The sequence below is a fragment of the Capra hircus genome, chromosome 21 (genome assembly GCF_001704415.2).
Source record: "Capra hircus breed San Clemente chromosome 21, ASM170441v1, whole genome shotgun sequence".
Lineage (NCBI taxonomy): Eukaryota > Metazoa > Chordata > Mammalia > Artiodactyla > Bovidae > Capra > Capra hircus.
In genome coordinates this window covers 44,531,173-44,553,026 of record NC_030828.1, presented here as the reverse complement: position 1 = coordinate 44,553,026, position 21,854 = coordinate 44,531,173, and the positions used below count along the sequence as shown (strand labels likewise).

Genomic DNA, 21,854 nt, shown 5'->3' with positions numbered 1-21,854 from the left:
AATACCAAGTGTTTCAGGGTACATAGATGAGGATGTGCTCTACAATCTATGGTTAGGATGACAGAAATAATTCTGTCGTGAGTATGTTTCAGTAGTTATGAAATTAATGTGCTTTTTAGGACTAATCTAGGAAACATAATCCATATGTTTTTAGGAAAATTTGTTTCAAGTTCCAAATCAGTTTTCATATCATAACTGCCTCTAGTTTGCTGTGGTGTTTCTGAAAAACTGAATTAATTTATAATTCATTATATTGAGATAGTTTATATCTCAATAGTGAGGTACTAGAAGAAACAGTTGTTTTAAACCTTATCTTTTTGATCTCATATTGAGAGAGTCTTGAGTAGACGAAAATCCTTTAAAAATGATTTGAATGTTAATGTTTTGAGTAGTAAGAACAAAGTTTTCACAAATATATGGTGCTTGAAACATTAGTATATTCGTAAATCATCTCTTTTTAAAATGAAGAATTTGCAGTTAGTATCTCATTGTTCTAATAAACCTGTCCATATTTTAATTTTCTTCTAAATTGGTAATTCCTCCATGAGCTTAATAACTCACTTTTCACATTGAAAGTAACGTTTGTAAGAAATAAAATACATATAATCACAAAGATTCAAATTTGTGTTTGTTGTATCACTGTTGTCTTCAGTATTTCCTAATACTTTCTATGTCAAAATCAAATTATGTATATGAGGGATCTCTGTATTGTTTTTTACAAACACATGTGAATTTACAGTTATTTCAATTAAAAGTTATTTGTAAGTCATAGGACTCTTACAAATATAAAATGTTATTACTACTATTAATTATATTAATTCTGTGATTCCAAAAGGGGTATGGGAATAAAATGTAATTCTGCTGATTTTTCCACTTCTGAAATTGCCATCAATTAAAGCTATTTATAGGTTTGGTGAGGGTGGATCAAATTTATTATTTAATATGTTTGAATTTTCATCAGTACCTTTTATTAAATATTTAGACAAAGGGAAAACGTTGACACTGAGAGACATTGCAGTTTACATCTAATAGATTATACAAGAGCAGAGAACTATAGTGTTCCCTATGCTTGTTTGTATACAGCAGTGTTTAGATATTCATTTCATCCTGAGACATATAAAGGAAAAAATAAATGAAATAAGACAAATTCAGCTTACATTACTTATTTTGTAAGTGTTCAGCTTACCTTACTTTGTAAATGTTGGTCAGAGTAAGATGTTGATCATTTGTAATAATGGATGTTACCATCTACCATTGCTGCTTCAAAGCTAATAGAACTGGTGTCTGTAATTCTTTAAGCCTTTGAATGATCTATTTTGAATGAAACAGCAGGAAATGGAAGTACCTCTAGGGTTTTAAGGTAGTCTAAATATTTGGAGAAACATAATCAAGAATATGTACTTAATCCAGGAGAGAAAAGGGTGTTCCACTTTATGAATGTTTGAGATAGAAAACATTAAAGTTTCCTATTTTTGATAATTTTTCAACATAGCAAATTAACTATAGTAGAAATTTTCCCAGTTTAACTTTAGAAATTATTTCAGTTTCTTGAAGAATCAAGTAAGAAATAAAATTTCTACTTATGTTCCACCTTCTCTAGATGTCCCTCTTATTCTAGTGATCAACCACATTGATAAAACTTGGCTTTTTTAACTTGGGGAACATAATCATACTTCACTTAATTTTAGGTAAGATGTGATAATTGTTTCAGGTTGATAATTTAATAATTTATTAAGTCATGCTTATGGTTAAACCCTTAAGCTGTGAGGGGAAATTGTCAAACTATCAATTTGAAACTTGGTAGCACAGAAATTAATAAAGATCAAAAAAAGGAGATAGAAAAAAAAAGGGAACAAGAAAAAGAGGAAGATCAATCTAGTGTGAGAGATGATAAATATTTAACTTTTTAAAGAATTTTATATTTTTAAGGAATTATGATTTTACTGTTGAATATTGATTTACATTTTTAGCTTTTGAAGGAAAAACCTTAAATTTGGTTTTTTGGAGAGAATAGGGTTGAGGGCAAGCTTATCAAACTGACTGGATTGTATGAATCTTCTTAAAATTTTTCTTTCTCTTGATACATTTCATACCTCAGCTAATCAAACTCTTTTACCCTGTTATATAAAAAACTGACATTGTTGAAACTTAGTATACTTAGTTATTGTTAAAGAATGAACATCTATGGAATTTACGTGTACTTGTTTTACATATAGTATTTATTCACATTGTTTTTTCCTTTATGAGCACAGGGAGAATTCTGGAGTAGCAGTCATTGTTTTATTTCCTAGGGAAGCCTGCATGGCATGGTGACATGAATTACTGTATAGTGGCAGTTAACAGCATAAAATCTCCTGGTGTGATATTTGATCATATGAATCTACCAATATTTTATATTAGTAAAATGCATTTAATTAGCAATATCTTGAGGAATTTATCTCTGCTAGCTTAATGGAAAATGAAAGACATTTCTGCCCTTGAGAATTGTATAATCTAGAGAAGCAAAGTTTAAGATGAGAAAACAATTAACAGAAAAAATGGAATCAATTTTATATACTATTTTTTATCCTTTTTAAAGTAGTTATATGAAAATAGAAAAATATGGACATCCATTTATATTTCATGTTTAGAACATTTTAAATGGATTGGAGTAGGTAGGATAAAAATGGAGCTACCACTGGGTTAATTTTCTTAAAACACATCTTTGATCAAAACTCATAGTTTCACCAGCCGTTGAGTCAAGAACCAGTCAAACTGACTTTTAATGTTCCAAAGGTTTGTCGTAATTTTTCTTCCATTCTTCCACATTGGTCTCTGCAATCTTATTTCTTGCCATTACCAATAAGAATACCCTCTGATTTACCCAGAAATATTTCTTTAAGATCTTTGAACTAGCAGCACTTGTTGCTTTCTTCCTTGGAGAGTCCCACTTAGGCCAGAACTTTCCAGGAAGACTTACATTAGAAAATTAGGATAAAGAGAAGCACAAAATGAGAGGATGGAAGTAAATCACATGAACTATATTATTGCATTTATGTCCCTTTTTGCTAATATTTCTCTTTAGCTTTGTCTGAAGTCATTTGACCCATCCATTTTTCTCCTTCTCTCATTGAGTTATACATCTCAATTATTTTTAGAGATCTAGATGCTTTTTCAAATGGCTTGGTCATTTATGCATATTTTCAAGTGTTTATTTCTTAAGACATGTTAAACACAGTTATTTTATATAGTGTCTAATTCTGTGTCTCATGCCTCTTTATGGATCAGATAAGCAAGCAGGCTGTTGCTTATAGTGTTTTGTTTCCACATGTGCCTTGTGGGTGTTGACTATTAACTCACTCCGTAGAACTTAATCTGCAGAAGTTTCTTCATTGCAGAGATTTGCCGTTGTTTCTGCCATTCCTGAGGTCACCAGGTCAGTTCATTCGCTCAGTCGTATCCGACTCTTCGCGACCCCATGGAATACAGCACACCAGGCCTCCCTGTCCATCACTAATTCCTGGAGTCCACTCAACTCATGTCCATTGAGTCAGTGATGCCATCCAACCGTCTCATCATCTGTCGTCCCCTTCTCCTCCCACCTTCAATCTTTCCCAGCATCAGGGTCCTTTCAAGAGTCAGCTCTCCTCATCAAGTGGCCAAAGTAATGGAGTTTCCCCTTCAACATCAGTCCTTCGATGAATATTCAGGACAGATTACCTTTAGGATAGACTGGTTGGATCTCCTTGCAGTCCAAGGGACTCCCAGTTTGAAAGCATCAATTCTTCAGCACTCAGCTTTCTTTATAGTCCAACTCTCACATCCATACATGACCACTGGAAAAACCATAGCCTTCACTAGATGGACCTTTGTTGGCAAAGTAATATCTCTGCTTTTGAATATGCTATCTAGGTTGGTCATAACTTTTCTTCCAAGGAGTAAGCGTCTTTTAATTTCATGGCTGCAATCACCATCTGCCATGATTTTGGAGCCCCCAAAAATAAAGTCTGACACTGTTTCCACTGTTTCTCCATCTATTTGCCATGAAGTGATGGGACCAGATGCCATGATCTTATTTTTCTGAATGCTGAGCTTTAAGCCAACTTTTTCACTCTCCTCTTTCACTTTCATCAAGAGGCTCTGTAGTTCTTCTTCACTTCTTGCCATAAGGGTGGTATCATCTGCATATCTGAGGTTATTGCTATTTCTCCCTGCAGTCTTGATTCCAGCTTGTGCTTCTTCCAGCCCAGCATTTCTCATGATGTACTCTTCATAGAAGTTAAATAAGCAGGGTGACAACATACAGCCTTGACGTACTCCTTTTCCTATTTGGAACCAGTCTGTTGTTCCATGTCCAGTTCTAACTGTTGCTTCCTGACCTGCATATAGGTTTCTCAAGAGGCAGGTCAGGTGCTCTGGTATTCCCATCTCTTTCAGAATTTTCCACAGTTTATTGTGATCCACACAATCAAAGGCTTTGGCATAGTCAATAAAGCAGAAATAGATGTTTTTCTAGAACTCTGGTCACCTGGGCCACTTTAAAATCTTAGCGTGTTTTTTTTTAGGTTTTAAACCTGTTCAAGGCTTTGCTTATAGTTACATAAAATAGATGTATTTCCCCTTTCCACCCAATATCACACTGTAGATGAGCGGATTTCCTTGCCTGCTTCCTTCTTTGTGGTACCTGTTTCCACCCTGACACTTATAGGTGCGGCCTTTTGGGGCCCTAACTTTTAAGGGAAGATTGACCACAGTGAGTGAGCCCTAGGTTTCATGTCCTGTCTCTCCCTTCTGCCTAACAGTCAAAACAAAAGTTCAAGATCTGCTGGTGTTTGATAGATCTTTTGCTTTATGACTTCCCCTCATTGTGTACATCTTCATCCTCCCAGCTATATTAAAATTTTCTTAAGAGCAGGGGTCATAGAGTAGACTTGTTTCATATCTTCTAAAACGCTGCATATTGGAGGGAAAATACAATGCAGGAATAATAACAATAGTAGCATTTACACTGTGACAGAGAGAGTGTACATGTCTTATGTGTATTATCTCATTTAATCAGCGGTATAAGCTAGCCACATACTGTTAGGCACCTGAGGCACCTTAAGTATCTTGCCCAGCTGTATAGAGAAGCTAGTGCTCACCTCAAGGCAGACTGACTCCATAGCCTATGTTTTCTTAACTGTCATGCTGCTATCCATGAGATTCCATTTGAGGATATATCTTGCAGAATTTTGATGTGATGTGGTAGGCACTTTACAGTTAAGTATAATGTCTTAGGAAAACTAAGGTAGTTGCAGTAGTGAAGATGAATTTGAGGTCAGTATCACATGCCAATGTAAAATGATAGACTAGCTAGATTAATAGCATCCAGTCAAATGATTTTTAATAGATTCAAATGTTTCTGTATAAAAATTGGTACTGAAAGTTATTTTTAAGGGGGTATTAACATTTTTTAAATTTATCTTATTTTAAAAATAATATTTTCTTAGATACAGGAGGCAATATAGTTGGCATTTATACATAATTGATATTTTTAGTAACAGTTTCATTGAACCATATTTCACATATATAAAATTCACCCTTTTTAAATTGTTCTGTTCGGTGGTTTTTAATGTATTCACAGTTGTACAGTTATGCAGCGCTATCTAACATCAGAGCATTTTCATTAGCCCCAAAAGATACCCCAAATATGATTGAGACTTAACTTAAAGAGCAATCCGTCTTTTATCTGCAAATGAGGCAGTGACATTCTTGATTCATATGAATAGTAGCTGACTTGTTATTGTATTTAGCCAACTTTCTAAATAAGATCAAGATTTGATACAAAGAACTAGATTGCTAGATTGAGAACACATTGCCCTAAGTTATTTTTCTCTTTTAACTGTTGAAATCCCCAAGCATTTGTTTTACAGATTTAAGTAGTTCTTCATGTCATAAACAAGGTGTGGCTCAGCAAATTTTCTTTATCATGAATTTTTTGTTTTTAATATCAATATGGTCTTTTTGTGAAGTATTAGGAGAGAAGAACTCTAAATTCTTACCTATTTAACAATACCAAGAGAAATAGTTCTAGGAGATGTCTAGGGTTTGCCTAGGAAGTTTTAATTACTTTCCCTTTCATTTAAGATGCCAGTGACAGTGGGCGTTCTTATAAAACAGTCCTGGACCGTTGGAGGGAGTCTCTCCTTTCTTCTGCTAGTCTGTCCCAAGTCTTTCTTCATCTCTCCACCCTGGATCGTAGTGTGATATGGTCTAAATCTATACTGAATGCCCGTTGCAAGATATGCCGAAAGAAGGGTGATGCTGAAAACATGGTACTTTGTGATGGCTGTGATCGGGGTCACCATACCTACTGTGTTCGACCAAAGCTCAAGGTATTTTTTTTTCTTCTTCTGCTTCTCAGATTAGAATTGAGATTTTGAGTGAGAGATGATTACTGATCATTTATGTGATTTATCAGACTGTGCCGGAAGGAGACTGGTTTTGTCCAGAGTGTCGGCCAAAGCAGCGTTCTAGAAGACTCTCCTCTAGACAGAGACCATCCTTGGAAAGTGATGATGAGATGGAAGGTAGTATGGAAGGTGAGGATGATGAAGTTGATGATGATGAAGAAGAGGGTCAAAGTGAAGAGGAAGAGTATGAGGTAGAACAAGATGAAGATGATTCTCAAGAAGAAGAAGAAGTCAGGTAAATCCTAACATTAAATAAAATCAGAGTTCGTGAGTCATGACTAGGCAATCTCTTGACTTTTCAAATACAAATGGAATGGTTGGGCCTCTAATTTTTAAAAAACAAGTGTGCAGTATAGTGTCGTAAAGTTCCCCTTGTTTTTTATGTATTATAAACATATGAAATTATTCCCAAAGGAGTATAGTCCTTGTGTGAACTTAGCCAGATAACAAAGTCAATTATGAGTTTAAGTTTGGATAGGATGTCAAGTCAGAGCCTCATTAAGGTTATTACTTTAAGGTTTTTACTTTAGCAAATAAGCAGTCCAGAGGACAGCTAGGAGACACAGATGAGCACAGCTCTGGATGCATGTTTTGCTTTCTCAAGAAGTTATACCCAAATATTGGTGATCTTAGTAGTCAACAGAGAGAAATGCCAGGAAGCATGTTGTATTTTTATACTCCTGCCACGTCAGCACCTACTACACTACTACACTATACTGGTGCATAGCCAAGTATTTGACAACTTAGCGCAAGCTGTGTCACCCAGACCTAACGAATGGATTTGGTTATTCTTGCTGGGAAGTCTCTTCTTGTTTGTCTCTAAGACTCTCCATCTGTTTTCAACATTTGAACTCCATTCATGTGGAATCGCTTCCCAGATGGTTCAATGGTAAAGAATCCACCTGCCTACACAGGAGATGCAGGTTCAATCCCCGAGTCGGGAAGATCCCCTGTAGTAGCAGATGGCTACCTATTCCAGTATTCTTGCCTGGTAAATTCCACAAGAGAGGAGCCTCGCGGGCTATAGTCCATGGGGTTGCAAAGAGTTGGACAGGGCTGAGCGACTGAGCATGCACACATAACACACGTGGAATCAAGAAAGTGAGTGTGCAGCAAGGGCAACTGGAACTGACACAGTCCAAAAAGGTCACAACCTGAGGGAGATGAAAGAGAGCCAGCCCCTCTATTTCAAGCAAGTTGTTTAGTAGCACCAACTCAACAGTATTATATTAAGCATAAAGACAATAAAGAACTTGGAAAATTCTTGGAAATATTTTAGGCAAACCAGAGGTTCAGGTATATGGGGAGATGGATATAGGAGGCTTAATGGGGTTGTATCATCTTTATCTGCAACATAAAGGCAATTAAAAGGCTGGATATAGTTTGGTATCTTACAGTAAACATCAAAATACAGCAAAGAGATTCTTGGCCTGGTGTTGAGGAATAGTAGGTTTAAGGCCTACTTTTGTGGGACCCATTGGCCAAAACTGTAGGTTACCTTAGTATCAATAATAATGAAGAGTGACAGTCTCCTGAAGCATATGGAAACTAAAGATTTGCATTTTAAGTTTTCAACATGATCAAGTCCATTTATTCAGTTCTTCTGAGGATCTGATTGCAGTTTATTCATGACTTCGGATTTGATTTTCATGATGATGTGCTGGAGTTATACTGAGAAATTATTACAGGTTCTCCTTGCATTACAAAGAAATAAATGAAAGTACATTTTAGATTTCGTCAGTTCTAAGTTTAAAAAAAAAAATGAAAGATGGTCACTCAGTCATGTCCAACTCTTTGCAATCCCATGGACTATAGCTCTCCAGGCTCCTCTGTCCATGGAATTCTCCAAGAAAGAATACTGGAGTGGGTTGCCATTTCCTTCTCCAGGGGATCTTTCTGACACAGGGATCAAACCCAGGTCTCCTGCATTGCAAGTAGATTCTCTACCCTCTGAACTACCAGGGGAAAAAACTGAGTAATAAGGATGTTACTTATCCATGTGTTACTGAGGATAAGTCTCAGTAACACATAAGTTATGTGTGTTAAACTCATTGGCTGAATAGTAGAACAAGGGGATGGAAGTATCATATGTGCATCATTGCTCTGTACAATAATTGTTTTCTAACACTGTTTATAGCCCACCAAAACGAGGAAGACCACAAGTTAGATTACCAATTAAAACAAGAGGGAGACTTAGCTCTTCTTTCTCAAGTCGTGGCCAACGACAAGACCCTGGAAGATACACTTCACGGAGTCAGCAGCAGAGTACACCGAAAACAACCATTTCTTCTAAAACTACTGGTAGAAGCCTAAGAAAGATAAAATCTGCTCCTCCTACAGAAACTAAATCTTTAAGAATCTCCAGTCGTTCTACTCGCCAGAGTCATGGCCCACTGCAAGCAGATGTATTTGTGGAACTACTTAGTCCTCGTAGAAAGCGCAGAGGCAGGAAGAGTGCTAATAATACACCAGAAAATAGTCCCAATTTCCCTCACTTCCAGGTGATTGCCACAAAGTCAAGTGAGCAGTCAAGTCCTCTAAATGTTGCTTCAAAACTTTCCCTCCAAGATAGTGAATCCAAGAGAAGAGGCAGGAAAAGACAATCTGCAGGTATGAAGATTCTAAATTAATCTGTTTTCACCTAAGAAAATTGAGTAATCTGGAATGATTGAATGTTGAGATAGTTTGTATCATTTTCGAAAGGCTGTCCACTATACAGAGTTTTTAGGCAGCAACCTGACCTAAAGCATAATGTTCAAGGAAGGGGCAGCTCTTTGGGGAATAAAGGTAAACTACACTGCTAGTGTTTGTAGTAGTGTAACAGAGTACTTGAAAGAAATTCGCTAACAGCGTTTTGTGATTAATGGAGAAATTTGGCCAAAACTTGAATGCTGAGGTCCAGCCTCGGCAGGATCCAGGGGTACCCTCAGGATGAATGGCGTTGACAAGAGCAGAGAGAGAGAGAGACCAGACTAGGGTGTGCAGCAGGGTCTGCTGGTCTGCTGCCGCAGCTTTATGTTTCACAGTTGTTTTTATACCCTAAGTTAGTACATTTCTAAAGGGAAATGAGAGAGAAGCGTACAGAGTTAGTCCAACATTACATCAGTTTGTCCTTTATGACACCCAAGATGTTTTCTACATACTTCTTTGTTTATGAGAGTCTTTTCCATAGTAGACTTTTGTGCATTATCTTCTGGCCTTGAGCTTAACAGAAAACAGAAAAGTTGCAGTCTCATAGGGTAAAGGTACAGCAGGTTGCAACATAGTAGAAACGTAACATAAAGGTCAGCTCTCTTGCAAAAGTCACCATCTAAATTTATATTCTTGGCTAAAATTAACAGTTGTTTTATTGTTTTCACACTAGGGCTAAACTCGTATCTTCTAAATTCCTGACAATAGTTTTTATTGTACAACCTCAGCACATTAAGAGCAAGAACACAGCAGGCAAGCATTGATCCAGTAACAACTTTATAGAATAATATTTTTTATGTTTTCTAATAGGGCTTGCTCACCCCCGCAAAGGGCTCTGTGCCTATTAGGGCCTTTTGTGTGTTCAGGTTCTTTATGATTAAGGTGTTGTGAACAGTCATGTGCATTAGTATCAAGGGCATAAACACATTTGTCAAGCAAACTAAAATGCTAGCAAAAGGGGTTCAGATTGAAATACTCTTCTCATCCCGGATAATCTTATAGGATGCCACTATCCAGGGGGACATATTGATTAAAGTTTTAAGTTGATTTTGTTCTGAAAGAGATTGGGGAAGGCCTTCTGCCTGTGTCACAGAAACTAGGGAGCAGTCTAGTATAGCAAGCATCAGAAAGATAGATATCATCTTTAAGGTGAATGCCGGGGCAGCTTTTCGAAATCGCTGGAGTCCTGATCTGCCTTGCTTGTCAGGTCTTCTCCTCATGACCTTGTCATGGGTGGGATCTCGGGTGCTGGCTCCCGGCGTCTCCCCCTTTTTTATTTTTTAAGACAACCAGATGGATCTCGAGCTTCTGAGTGTTCTGTCAGAGAGTTTGTGACCAGCACCATAGGGTGAGGTGGGCATTGCAACACCACAAAAGAACTAATATTATATTGAGGGGTTAGGCAGGATGAAAGCATGCATTGTTCACAGTAGACTATATTCGGTCCTCCTGAGTAGTTCATCTGTATATGAAGCCTTTTGGAGTCGTTAGTGCATAGAAAAGTGTAAGGGGAGGGTAAGCAGGCAAGTACAGAATAGGTAGAATCGTTTTCTGGCCGGGATAGGGTGACAAGAGAGGTGGCAGCAAGGGCTTTCCAAATTTCTGGTTGCCAAAAGGTCTTGCCCTTAGCTGTATAGGACAACATGGGGGGAACAAATTGATTATGGTGCCATCTGTTGGCTGCCAGTGGCCATGGGATGGAATGATCTTTCCAATTACTAAATTTAGTGGTATAGCCATGGACAGATTTTGGATCTTGACTTGGGTTTGGATTGCTCCAGTCTTGTGCCGAATAGTTTCCGCCTCCCAGTATTATATAGTCTGTTCTTAAGTACAAGATTTCCATGGCGGGTATCCTAGGTGGTGGTCAATAGTTTTCCCTACGATGTCTAAAGGAGCAACATCAATACAATTTGGATATTTCCTTGGAGCGTTGAAAAACAAGGATTTATAGGGGTCAAGGACCCTGGGCATACGAGCTTGTAATATCCAAACTGACCAGTCCCCTTTTTTATATGTAAATTTTGATGTTGGGGAATCTGTCAGAATTGCCTTTTTGAAGGCTCCAATACATCCGTTTTTAGTGGGAATAATAAAGCTTTTTGTATGGCTAGGAGGGAAGTTAAAGCAAACTGGAAGATCATCTGTTAATCCCCTAAAGGTATAATTAAAATTAATAGGATAATGATCTTTATCATAGGAAGTGGAGGATCCTCCCAAGAGATGAGGCTGGTTTGTGTGGACCCGTATAGGGTCCTGTTCCAAGTAACTACTTGGAAGGTCGGGGAATCAGGGAAATATGCCCATTATTTTTCCAATGTAGAAGGGGTAGCACTTACCTGGCAAGATAATAAAGCAAGAATAGCAATAAAAACCTTTTCAGGAGAGGCTGAAGATCCCTGTAGAGAAGCTATTCCCTGCGCTTGGTGGCAGAGTGACTTAATTTGCCCCCACATGGTTATAGAGGCTTGTTGAGTTGCCCGCACAGGACGTCCTGGTGGTTTCCTGTGATGTAAAGGAATAGGGGGATCATGGTCTTTTATGCAAAGCCGTGACATCTGCTTAGTGGGTGGTTCTACCATTTGTTCTTCCGGGATCTCCACTGCTGGTTGTCTTAGAGTCTGCTGGACTTCCCAGGTGGGTGGCGAAGGCAGGGGCAGAGGAGTGCCCTTCCTCTTTTGTGGTCGAAGCAATGGGGGAACCAGATGTCTGGGGGACGGTCACATGGCGAATATATAATCATTATATTTTATATATATACACATATGTAATTATATAATATATATACATATATATACACATAAAACATAAACTATACATATATTATACATACAGTTATAATTATATATATAATCATATATATAATTACCATTGGATACCATGGATTCAAATATATATTTGTATTTATATATTATGATGTATTATGATCTATATGTCAATTATATATGTATTGTATATATAATATATATCACAATATACAATACAATATACAACTTTATAAGAAAGTAAAATATAAATTTTACAGAAGGCGTAATTGGAGATGTATCTCTTAGACTTTTAGGAGCATTTTTAGCAAAAAAGGACCAATCTTCACCAGAATGATAGCGAGCTGCTGCTGCTTCTAAATCTTTTTCATCTTGGGGCGAAAGCTGTTCCTCCTTTTCATCCCCACTTTGTAAATGACTGTTGGTGTTCATGGCAGCCAGCATCTCCCTTAGCTGTTGATAACTCAGTTTAGAATCAGTATCTTCTTCCTCCCCTTTAACTTTTATTTTTTCAGATTCATGAAGGGGGTCTAAAGCATCTCTAATCATGTTCCATAAAGAAAAGGTTTCATTAGGAATTTTTTCTGGTCCGTGCAAGGTATAATAAGCTTTTAATTTCTTTCCAACCTTCTCCCAAGTATCTAAGTTAATAGTGCCCTCTTCCGGAAACCAAGGACATTGCTCCTGTACAAATGTGAATAATACATCTTGTATTTAACGTCTGTAATATAACCCCAATAAAAGCTGTCTTTCCTTTGATTCACTGTTGCCCATCTTAGCTGTTTCTTAAACGTGAAAAGAAGTTTCAATCCTACCCACTTGTCTTAGCCTACCTTTCTTATGCAGGGGGGCCTGTAGCACCCTAGTGGGGACCTAGCCGTCCCAAAAACTGGACAGTGAGGGGCTTACCTTTGGGTCCCTGTTCAGGCGCCACTTGCTGGGGTCCAGCCTTGGGAGGATCCAGGGATACCCTCAGGATGAATGGCTTCGGCGAGAGCAGAGAAAAAGAGAGAGAGAGAAAGACCAGACTAGGGTGTGCAGCAGGGTCTGCTGGTCTGCTGCCGCAGCTTTATTTTTCACAGTAGTTTTTATACCCTAAGTTAGTACATTTCTAAAGGGAAATGAGAGAGAAGCGTATAGACTCCATTACATCAGTTTGTCCTTTACGACACCCAGGATGTTTTCTACATACTTCTTTGTTTATGAGAGTCTTTTCCATAGTAGACTTTTGTGAGTTATCTTCTGGCCTTGAGAAAAGTTGTAGTCTCATAGGGTAAAGGTACAGCAGGTTGCAACATAGTAGAAACGTAACATAAAGGTCAGCTCTCTTGCAAAAGTCACCATCTAAATTTATATTCTTGGCTAAAATTAACAGTTGTTTTATTGTTTCACACTAGGGCTAAATTTGTATCTTCTAAATTCCTGACAATAGTTTTTATTGTACAACCTCAGCACATTAAGAGCAAGAACACAGCAGGCAAGCATTGATCCAGTAACAACTTTATAGAATAATATTTTTTATGTTTTCTAATAGGGCTTGCTCACCGCCCCCCCCCCCCAAAGGGCTCTGTGCCTATTAGGGCCTTTTGTGTGTTCAGGTTCTTTATGATTAAGGTGTTGTGAACAGTCATGTGCATTAGTATCAAGGGCATAAACACATTTGTCAAGCAAACTAAAATGCTAGCAAAAGGGGTTCAGATTGAAATACTCTTCTCATCCCGGATAATCTTATAGGATGCCACTATCCAGGGGGACATATTGATTAAAGTTTTAAGTTGATTTTGTTCTGAAAGAGATTGGGGAAGGTCTTCTGCCTGTGTCACAGAAATTAGGGAGCAGTCTAGTATAGCAAGCATCAGAAAGATAGATATCATCTTTAAGGTGAATGCCGGGGCAGCTTTTCGAAATCGCTGGAGTCCTGATCTGCCTTGCTTGTCAGGTCTTCTCCTCATGACCTTGTCATGGGTGGGATCTTGGGTGCTGGCTCCTGGCTCTTGAACAACCTCAGTATATCACATTATAACACGTTTAATTCTCATTCACCTTTGCTTCCTTCAAAACACACATACTCAACATCACCTAGACAAGCTCCAATTGGTAATTTGGTAAGGTTCCCACCTGATATACTGAATTTGGGGGCAAGGCAGAGTTGGGAACATTAATACTGTTAGGGAGTAATTACCAGCTATCTTTTTTATTCTGATAATTTTTTAAATATATATAATATATAAATTGTTTACATACTATATAGGGCTGTGTTGTTTTTATCATATTTATATGATAAATTATTTGTCATATTTATCTATGTAATCTCTTTACCCATTTGAATGCTATATCCTCTTTTTTCTTTATCAGTGGTAATAAAACCTTGATATTTCAAAAAGAAGTTACACATAAAAAATGCTACTAGTCATTGACATAAACACACTACTATTTGTAAAATAGATAGCTAATGGGAAGCAACTTTATAGCACAAGGAGCTCAGCTCTTTGCTCTATGACAACCTGAAGGGGTGGGATGGGGGAGGCAGGGCAGGCGTAAGGAAGGCTCAAGAGGGAAGGGTTATATGGATACTTGTAGCTGATACACACTGTTGTACAGCAACAACACAGCATTGTAAAGCGGTTATCCTCCAATTAAAATTTTAATGCTAATTACTGTTCTTTGAAGAATTTTAGGTAGCTTGTAGTGCATAAACGTGACAGGATTAATTCATTGGTGAAAGAATGCAACAATGCAGTCATCAGGTTGTCAGGTTTGGTGGGTTGTGGATATGAGGTAACTTTGTACCAAGATCTAATTGAGCTTTTCCTGTCCTCTTAGGTGTTTTGCTCTTCCACAATCCTGAACCCCAAGCTATTTGGAAAATAAGACACCTGAAGCATTTTTATTAAAAAAAAAAAAAAAAACCTGCTGGAAAAAAATGTTTTTAACCTATTTGTAACATGGTTCTAAGGACAAATAAACAGGGAAATGTGTGGATTTACATTTAAGCAGGGAATTTAAACACCTAGATTTATCTATGGACTATACTACCCTTTCCTACTAATTCATACACCTTAGATCTCATTATATATATTTTATGAAAAAGCATTTTGCTTTAAGAAAATTCTCGATATGAAGTTAGATTTATAAGAACAATCTTTTATTTCATCATTGAGAAATATTTTCTGTTATGCCAGGTAATTTATAAAGAGGCCAGGTTTCTAGATCTGAAGAGGTTATTTTCTTAAGGATGTATTTCAAGAAATACCAGACGATTGCTTACTTTCATCTTACTATAGTTGAAAACATATTTTTAGAACAACCCAAAAACTTTGTGTTCTAGAATTACCTTTTGTATTACACTCTTTATACACCAATCTATTCCCAATGAGTGTTTATTTCAATTTGAAATTTTTAAGATCAAAAGAAAATAATGAACACTTGGTCCAGATTTACCTGTCTCTCAGAATATATGTTAGTTTAACATCAGTGTATAGAGTGTTGATTTTCTGTTTGAATGTAGTTTGTATTTATATGCCTTATTTAACTTATTGTTAAATATTGTTAGGGAGTGATTACCAGCTATCTTTTTTATTCTGATAATTGTTTGTATTGACCAAATACTTCATTTTATCATCACCTAAAGTTAATATAATTATTTGTTCAGAATCATCCCCTATGACACTTAATCGAAGGAGTTCAGGTCGACAGGGAGGAGTTCATGAACTGTCTGCTTTTGAACAACTTGTTGTGGAATTGGTACGGCATGATGACAGCTGGCCTTTTTTGAAACTCGTTTCTAAAATTCAGGTAATAATACTGGACTGTATAAAATATATTTGTATATATTATCTGATTTAGTCTGCATGGCAACTTGATGTGGTCAAAATGCTTATTTAGTCACTGTCTGCTTAGAAGACAAGGCGAAACTTGGACAGTTGGTTCCTATATTGAAGAAAATGAAGTCAGCATAGTCTCCTCAGTCCCTTCTAGTCCTGTGAGTGATTCTTATAAACGATGACAGTGTGTTGCAGTAATCTCGCTGTTTTTATTCTGTGTAATGAATAGGAATAGAGTTGATTCAACTAAGTACCATTTTTGGTACTTCTCTTATGTAAAATAGTGTTTCTTAAACGTTAGCGTACACCAGAAGGCTTGTTAAAACACAGCTGACTGGGCCCCACCCCAGAGTCCTTGAGTCCCTAGGTCTGGGATGATGCCCAAATGATGCTGATAGTGCTGGTCCAGGAGCCCCATTTTGAGAAACATTGATATAAAAGGTACTCTTAACAGAGATGGCATAACCTAACAGAGGAGTTTGAGATGGTGGTGTGGTTATTTATATATGTATGGCAGAATATGATGTGCCATAGCAGAGACAGGACGGTGTTAAGAGTACTGTACTGGAAGTTATACTGGTCTTGCAGAAGTAGAAAAGAGAGGATGGATTTGAGCATTTCAGAGGGAGGAAATAGCAGGAATTAGAAAGTTTTTTTACGGAAGAAAAATGGAATTTCAACAGTGACAAATGGAATAAGGACATCTTAGGGAGAGAGGGCAAGTTAAAGACCTAGAAATGAGAATATGGGAATGATGGATATAGTTTGAATGCAGCAGAGGGTGTATTAGAGGGGCTCAGACACAACTGGATTGTAAAGGGCCTCATTTGTCAATATCAAGGTTTCTGAATGAAAAAGTGACATCATCAGATTTCTGTTTTGAGACTTACAGAGCCAAAATGTGAAGGGTTAATTGAAATAGCATCTTACAAAAATTAGCTCTCAGTTGGACTGCAACTTGTTTTTCCTGAGTAGTTTTTCATGCCAAATTTTGTTATACATGTTTTACTCTTCATTACAAATGTAGTCATGCTCATTAAAGAAGTTTTTTATAGATACATATATGTATATATAGAGACTTTTACAGTATCAAATAATCTTTTACAACATTATAATGACTAAAATGTATTATGTAATTTTAATGGAATAATAGTATTCAGAGGTTAATATTCAGTTGCTTTTAAGTGCAGAACTTGCATATATTTGACTACTTATCTTCAATAAATTGTCTATAGGAGAGATATATTTGAATTATTTTACAGGTCCCAGACTATTATGACATCATCAAAAAGCCCATTGCCTTAAATATAATTCGTGAAAAAGTGAACAAGTGTGAATATAAATTAGCATGTGAGTAATTTATGTTTTTCTCTGATAATTATTTTTAAGGAAGTAGAGGCTGTTTTTCTTTCAATGATGCATATTAATGTAATTGTGTAGATGGCATCCCAAGAAATCCCTAAAATGCATATACATGCATATATGGAAATGAAAGATGGATGGGAATTAGATAAGTTAAAGATATTTTATAGAATCTGATCTTAATAGATGTTCTATACAGTTATATAAAATACATCTAATTAAATATTAAGCTTCAGTTCTTCCACCTTGTTTCAGTTTTCAATTTCTAAAAAAAAAGTGGACTTACATTTTCTTAATGAGATTTCCAGATATGATACCAACAAAGATTATATTTATAATTGACTTTCATCTAATCTCATTTGGTTTTTTCATTCTAGCTGAGTTTATTGATGATATTGAATTAATGTTTTCGAACTGCTTTGAGTACAACCCTCGTAACACAAGTGAAGCAAAAGCTGGAACTAGGCTTCAAGCATTTTTTCATATTCAGGCTCAAAAACTTGGACTCCATGTCACATCTGGGAATGTGGATCAAGTTAGCACACCACCGGCTGCAAAAAAGTCACGAATCTAATTTTGTCCTTCTAAAGGATATGAAGAAATCAAATTGTTCATGAAAATGGAACATTAAATCATGCTCTAAAGCAGACATATATGTATAAAGCAATAACAACTGATTGACCACATTGAAGTGTGGCCTGCACTATATTCTCAACTTTAATATTAAGCACTCAGGAGAATGTAGGAAAGATTTCCTTTGCTACAGTTTTGTTCAGTATCTAATAAGTTTGATAGATGTATTAGATACAGTACTGGTTTACAGAAGGTTTTGTACATTTTGAGATCATTCATGTGTCCCAATATCTCAGAAAATATTTTTCCACGTATGATTTATTTTGTCATTGACCTTTTTTTAGAAGTGTGGTATTAAGGGAGATTTATCTACACAGAAAAATCTTCCATTATAGCACAGTTTAAGGAAAAGTATATACATCTAAGAATTGTTTAATGAGCACATTCTTTCAACACTACACATGAATGAATCCAATTTTATATCCTTGAAGTGCTGTACCAGTGCTGGCTGGAGGTATTGAGTCTGAGTTTATTAACTAGATATTTATTTAGCATTCAAAGTAATTTGTGAATTTGTTTTGTATTTATAAAATTTGTACCTGGAAAATGTTCTTTAATTTTTTAAACATTTTATTGTGTTTTTGTTTTATTTCTCTAACTTCCTTAATGATCAGTCAATAAAGGTAACACCCTCCCTTTTCCTTGACAGTTCTTTCAGTTTTACACAACTGTATTATAAGTTTCTATGTACAACTTTTTAAGTGTACAAATAAAATGATACATTTTTTTTTTCAAGTATTCTGAGTTTCTGGGATTTTTTACAAATCAGAATTGGGCTTCTACATGTTATAAATACAGACCATAGGAACCAATGTTTTATTGTACCCGAGTCTCAAGCTGTGAATTGAGTCTTTTCTGCCCAAACCCTTTAGGAGTAAGATACCTCCTGTCAGAACAATAACATTCTATCCCAGGGATTCTTATTAAAAAGAAAAAAGAAAGTTTGGAATATACCCACCTGTGTTAAGAAACACAATTCTGAAAAATTTTTTTAAATAAATGCAATTTCCTTTTCAGACAATAACCAGTCTGTTCCAGCCATAGAAAAAAACTGGCCTTATTCACACCCACACCAGCAAAGACAAAATAGGGAGCCTAGACCTCACCTTCATAAGGATAAAATGAAGTACCAACCCCCCCCCCCCACTGGTGTAGGGCCACAGATGACCAAGTCCAGAGATCCTGGACTTTCATCCCCATCAGCCAGGAATGAATGGTCCCTCTATCCCTGTGCAGTGTCAGTGGAGACCAGGTGTGGGGCCAGGACTCACCCAGCAATAACGAGAAGCACCCAATTTCGGGTGGCAACACAGGCTGAGTGGATAATCTTGACTTAATGCCTGCATCTGGCAGTCACAAGGTTCAGCCCCAGCTTCTGTCAGTGGGGTCAGGTAAGGCCAGCTACTGATAGACGGTTTAAATAGCATCTGGAGTCTCATAATGCAAAAAATGTCCATGATTCAATTAAAATTATACCAAGAGCTAGAAAGAGCTCAAATTGAAGGGAGAAAAAAGATGCCAACTTCCGGGAGCCAGCACGAGAGAGCCCACTCATGACAAGGTCATGCAGAAGAGACCAGACGAGCAAGGTGGATCAGGACTTGAGGGACCCCCTGGACCTGCTCGAGCATCTACCCACAAACCAGAATCTGTCGTCTGTCTTACTATTTTATGCCTTTCACCAACTCCTCTGACATTAACAGGGGCTATCCCCAACCACCTTTCTCTGGAACAAGTCAACTTAGGGCTTTAGTTAATAAGTCTCCTGGGCATGATAGGAGTGTTTCAATTCAAACCCCTCTGATGGCCTTCTAACTTGCCTGACAGGTTTATCCTGACTCTTACAACTATGATTGTTCACAGCCTCCCAACCATGAGAGGCACGGGAAGCTTAAAACATTCTAAAAATATAGAGCCTTTCGAGGAGTTAAAAATTTATTAGAATAGTATTGGTGAAGGATTTCATTGTTGAGCCAGTGCTTGCTGCCAAGCTTTCATATCTTTTATTCGTTGTGTACCTGGGAGTGCATTAATACAGTTGATATACAGAAAAATAAGCAGTAGCCTTGGTATTAACATTAGACCTTGAGTTAATAAATTCTCTCTTTTGTTGTAACCCACAGTACCTTTGATCTATGAAGAATGTAACTTTATTTAGTACTTTCTGAGAGTGGCGCCAGACTTTAGATAAAAAATCACTTTTAGAGAAAATAAGTTTTCTGGTTGACTAGGAAAAGGAGTATGTCAAGGCTGTATATTGTCACCCTGCTTATTTAACTTATATGCAGAGTACATCATGAGAAATGCTGGACTGGAAGAAACACAAGTTGGAATCAAGATTGCCGGGAGAAATATCAATAACCTCAGATATGCAGATGAGACCACCTCACCCTTATGGCAGAAAGTGAAGAGGAACTAAAAAGCCTCTTGATGAAAGTGAAACAGGAGAGTGAAAAAGTTGGCTTAAAGCTCAACATTCAGAAAACGAAGATCATGGCATCGGGTCCCATCACTTCATGGGAAATAGATGGGGAAACAGTGGAAACAGTGTCAGACTTTATTTTTGGGGGCTCCAAAATCACTGCAGATGGTGACTGCAGCCATGAAATTAAAAGACGCTTACTCCTTGGAAGAAAAGTTATGATGAACCTAGATAGCATATTCAAAAGCAGACTACTTTGCCGACTAAGGTCCATCTAGTCAAAGCTATGGTTTTTCCAGTAGTCATGTATGGATGTGAGAGTTGGACTGTGAAGAAGGCTGAGCACCAAAGAATTGATGCTTTTGAACTGTGGTGTTGGAGAAGACTCTTGAGAGTTCCTTGGACTGCAAGGAGATCCAATCAGTCCATTCTGAAGGAGATCAACCCTGGGATTTCTTTGGAAGGGATGATGCTAAAGCTGAAACTCCAGTACTTTGGCCACCTCATGTGAAGAGTTGACTCATTGGAAAAGACTCTGATGCTGGGAGGGATTGGGGGCAGGAGGAGAAGGGGATGACAGAGGATGAGATGGCTGGATGGCATCACTGACTCAATGGACGTGAGTCTGAGTGAACTTCGGGAGTTGGTGATGGACAGGGCAGCCTGGTGTGCTGCGATTCATGGGGTCGCAAAGAGTCGGACATGACTGAGCGACTGAACTGAACTGAACCTTTATCAGAAAAAAAGGGTCATAAAATGTTAGCAAGCCTCCTGGCCAGAAGATGATATAAATCACATAAGACCTTTGTGTATGGAAAGGTATGCAGAAAGAAAGCCTGGTCTCGATAAGAGTCAGGACTGCTGACCCTTCATGATTCTGCATCTTCCATTATTCTCTATATACAGCTCAGGGTATAAAAGCTCCCTTTGAAAAAAAGTTGCAGGCCTCGCTCACCAAAGCTTGGTCTCCCTGTGTCATTCTTTCTCTCTCTCTTTCTTTCTCTATCCGTCTCTTTTTCAGGCTGATCCCTTGGAGCGCAGAGGCTCTCTGAGTTCACTTTCCTGCCCGGACTTCTAAGACCCTCTCGAGAAGGTGCTCTGCGCCTTCGCCCCATCGAGAGGGCGTCTGAGTCCTTCATGAACAGAGCAAGCCCCGTGCAGGGGCTTTATTGGCTTTCTGGGTAAACCAAGGAATATCAACCTCTTCCTCTCAACATTCTTTCTCTCTTTCTCTCTCTCCCAACTGCTGCTGTGGATATAGAATATCGAGAACTTGTGTTCATTGTTGGTGGGAATGCAAAATGGTTCAGTTGCTTTGGAAGAAAGTTTGGCAGTTTCTTACAAAATGTATCAACGTAACAACTACACTCCTTGTTATTTACACAAAGAAGTTGAAAACTTAAAACATATCCACATGAAGATCTATATACTAATGTTTATAAGCAGTTTTGTTCATAATTACAAAACCTGCATGCAATCAAGATATCCTTCAGTAGGTGAATGAATAAACTGTGGTACAAATAGACAATGAAATATCATTCAGCACTAAAAAGAAATGAGCTATCAAACCATCAAAAGACATGGAAGAACCTTAAATACATAATCACTAAGTAAAAAAAGCCAATCTGAAAAGGCTCCATACTATATGATTCCAACTATATGACATTCTGGGAAAGCCAAACCTATTGAGCTAGTAAAAGGATCAGTGGTCACCAGAGATTAGGGA

At 37.4% G+C, this 21,854-nt stretch overlaps 1 protein-coding gene across 2 annotated transcripts in view; it reads left to right on the top strand.

Annotated features, from left to right (window-relative positions):
* BAZ1A (bromodomain adjacent to zinc finger domain 1A) overlaps nucleotides 1–18,444 on the top strand; it is an 87,376-nt gene extending 68,932 nt beyond the window's left edge. The window contains exons 21-26 of one of the 2 annotated variants that reach the window (XM_018066312.1): nucleotides 6,106–6,353; nucleotides 6,440–6,666; nucleotides 8,569–9,041; nucleotides 15,540–15,682; nucleotides 16,974–17,061; nucleotides 17,451–18,444. In XM_018066312.1, the coding sequence (XP_017921801.1) occupies nucleotides 6,106–6,353; nucleotides 6,440–6,666; nucleotides 8,569–9,041; nucleotides 15,540–15,682; nucleotides 16,974–17,061; nucleotides 17,451–17,647 (1,376 nt within the window). In that variant the 3' untranslated portion in view covers nucleotides 17,648–18,444. The remainder of the gene's footprint in view (nucleotides 1–6,105; nucleotides 6,354–6,439; nucleotides 6,667–8,568; nucleotides 9,042–15,539; nucleotides 15,683–16,973; nucleotides 17,062–17,450) is intronic. The other variant, XM_018066311.1, reaches the window with a different exon arrangement.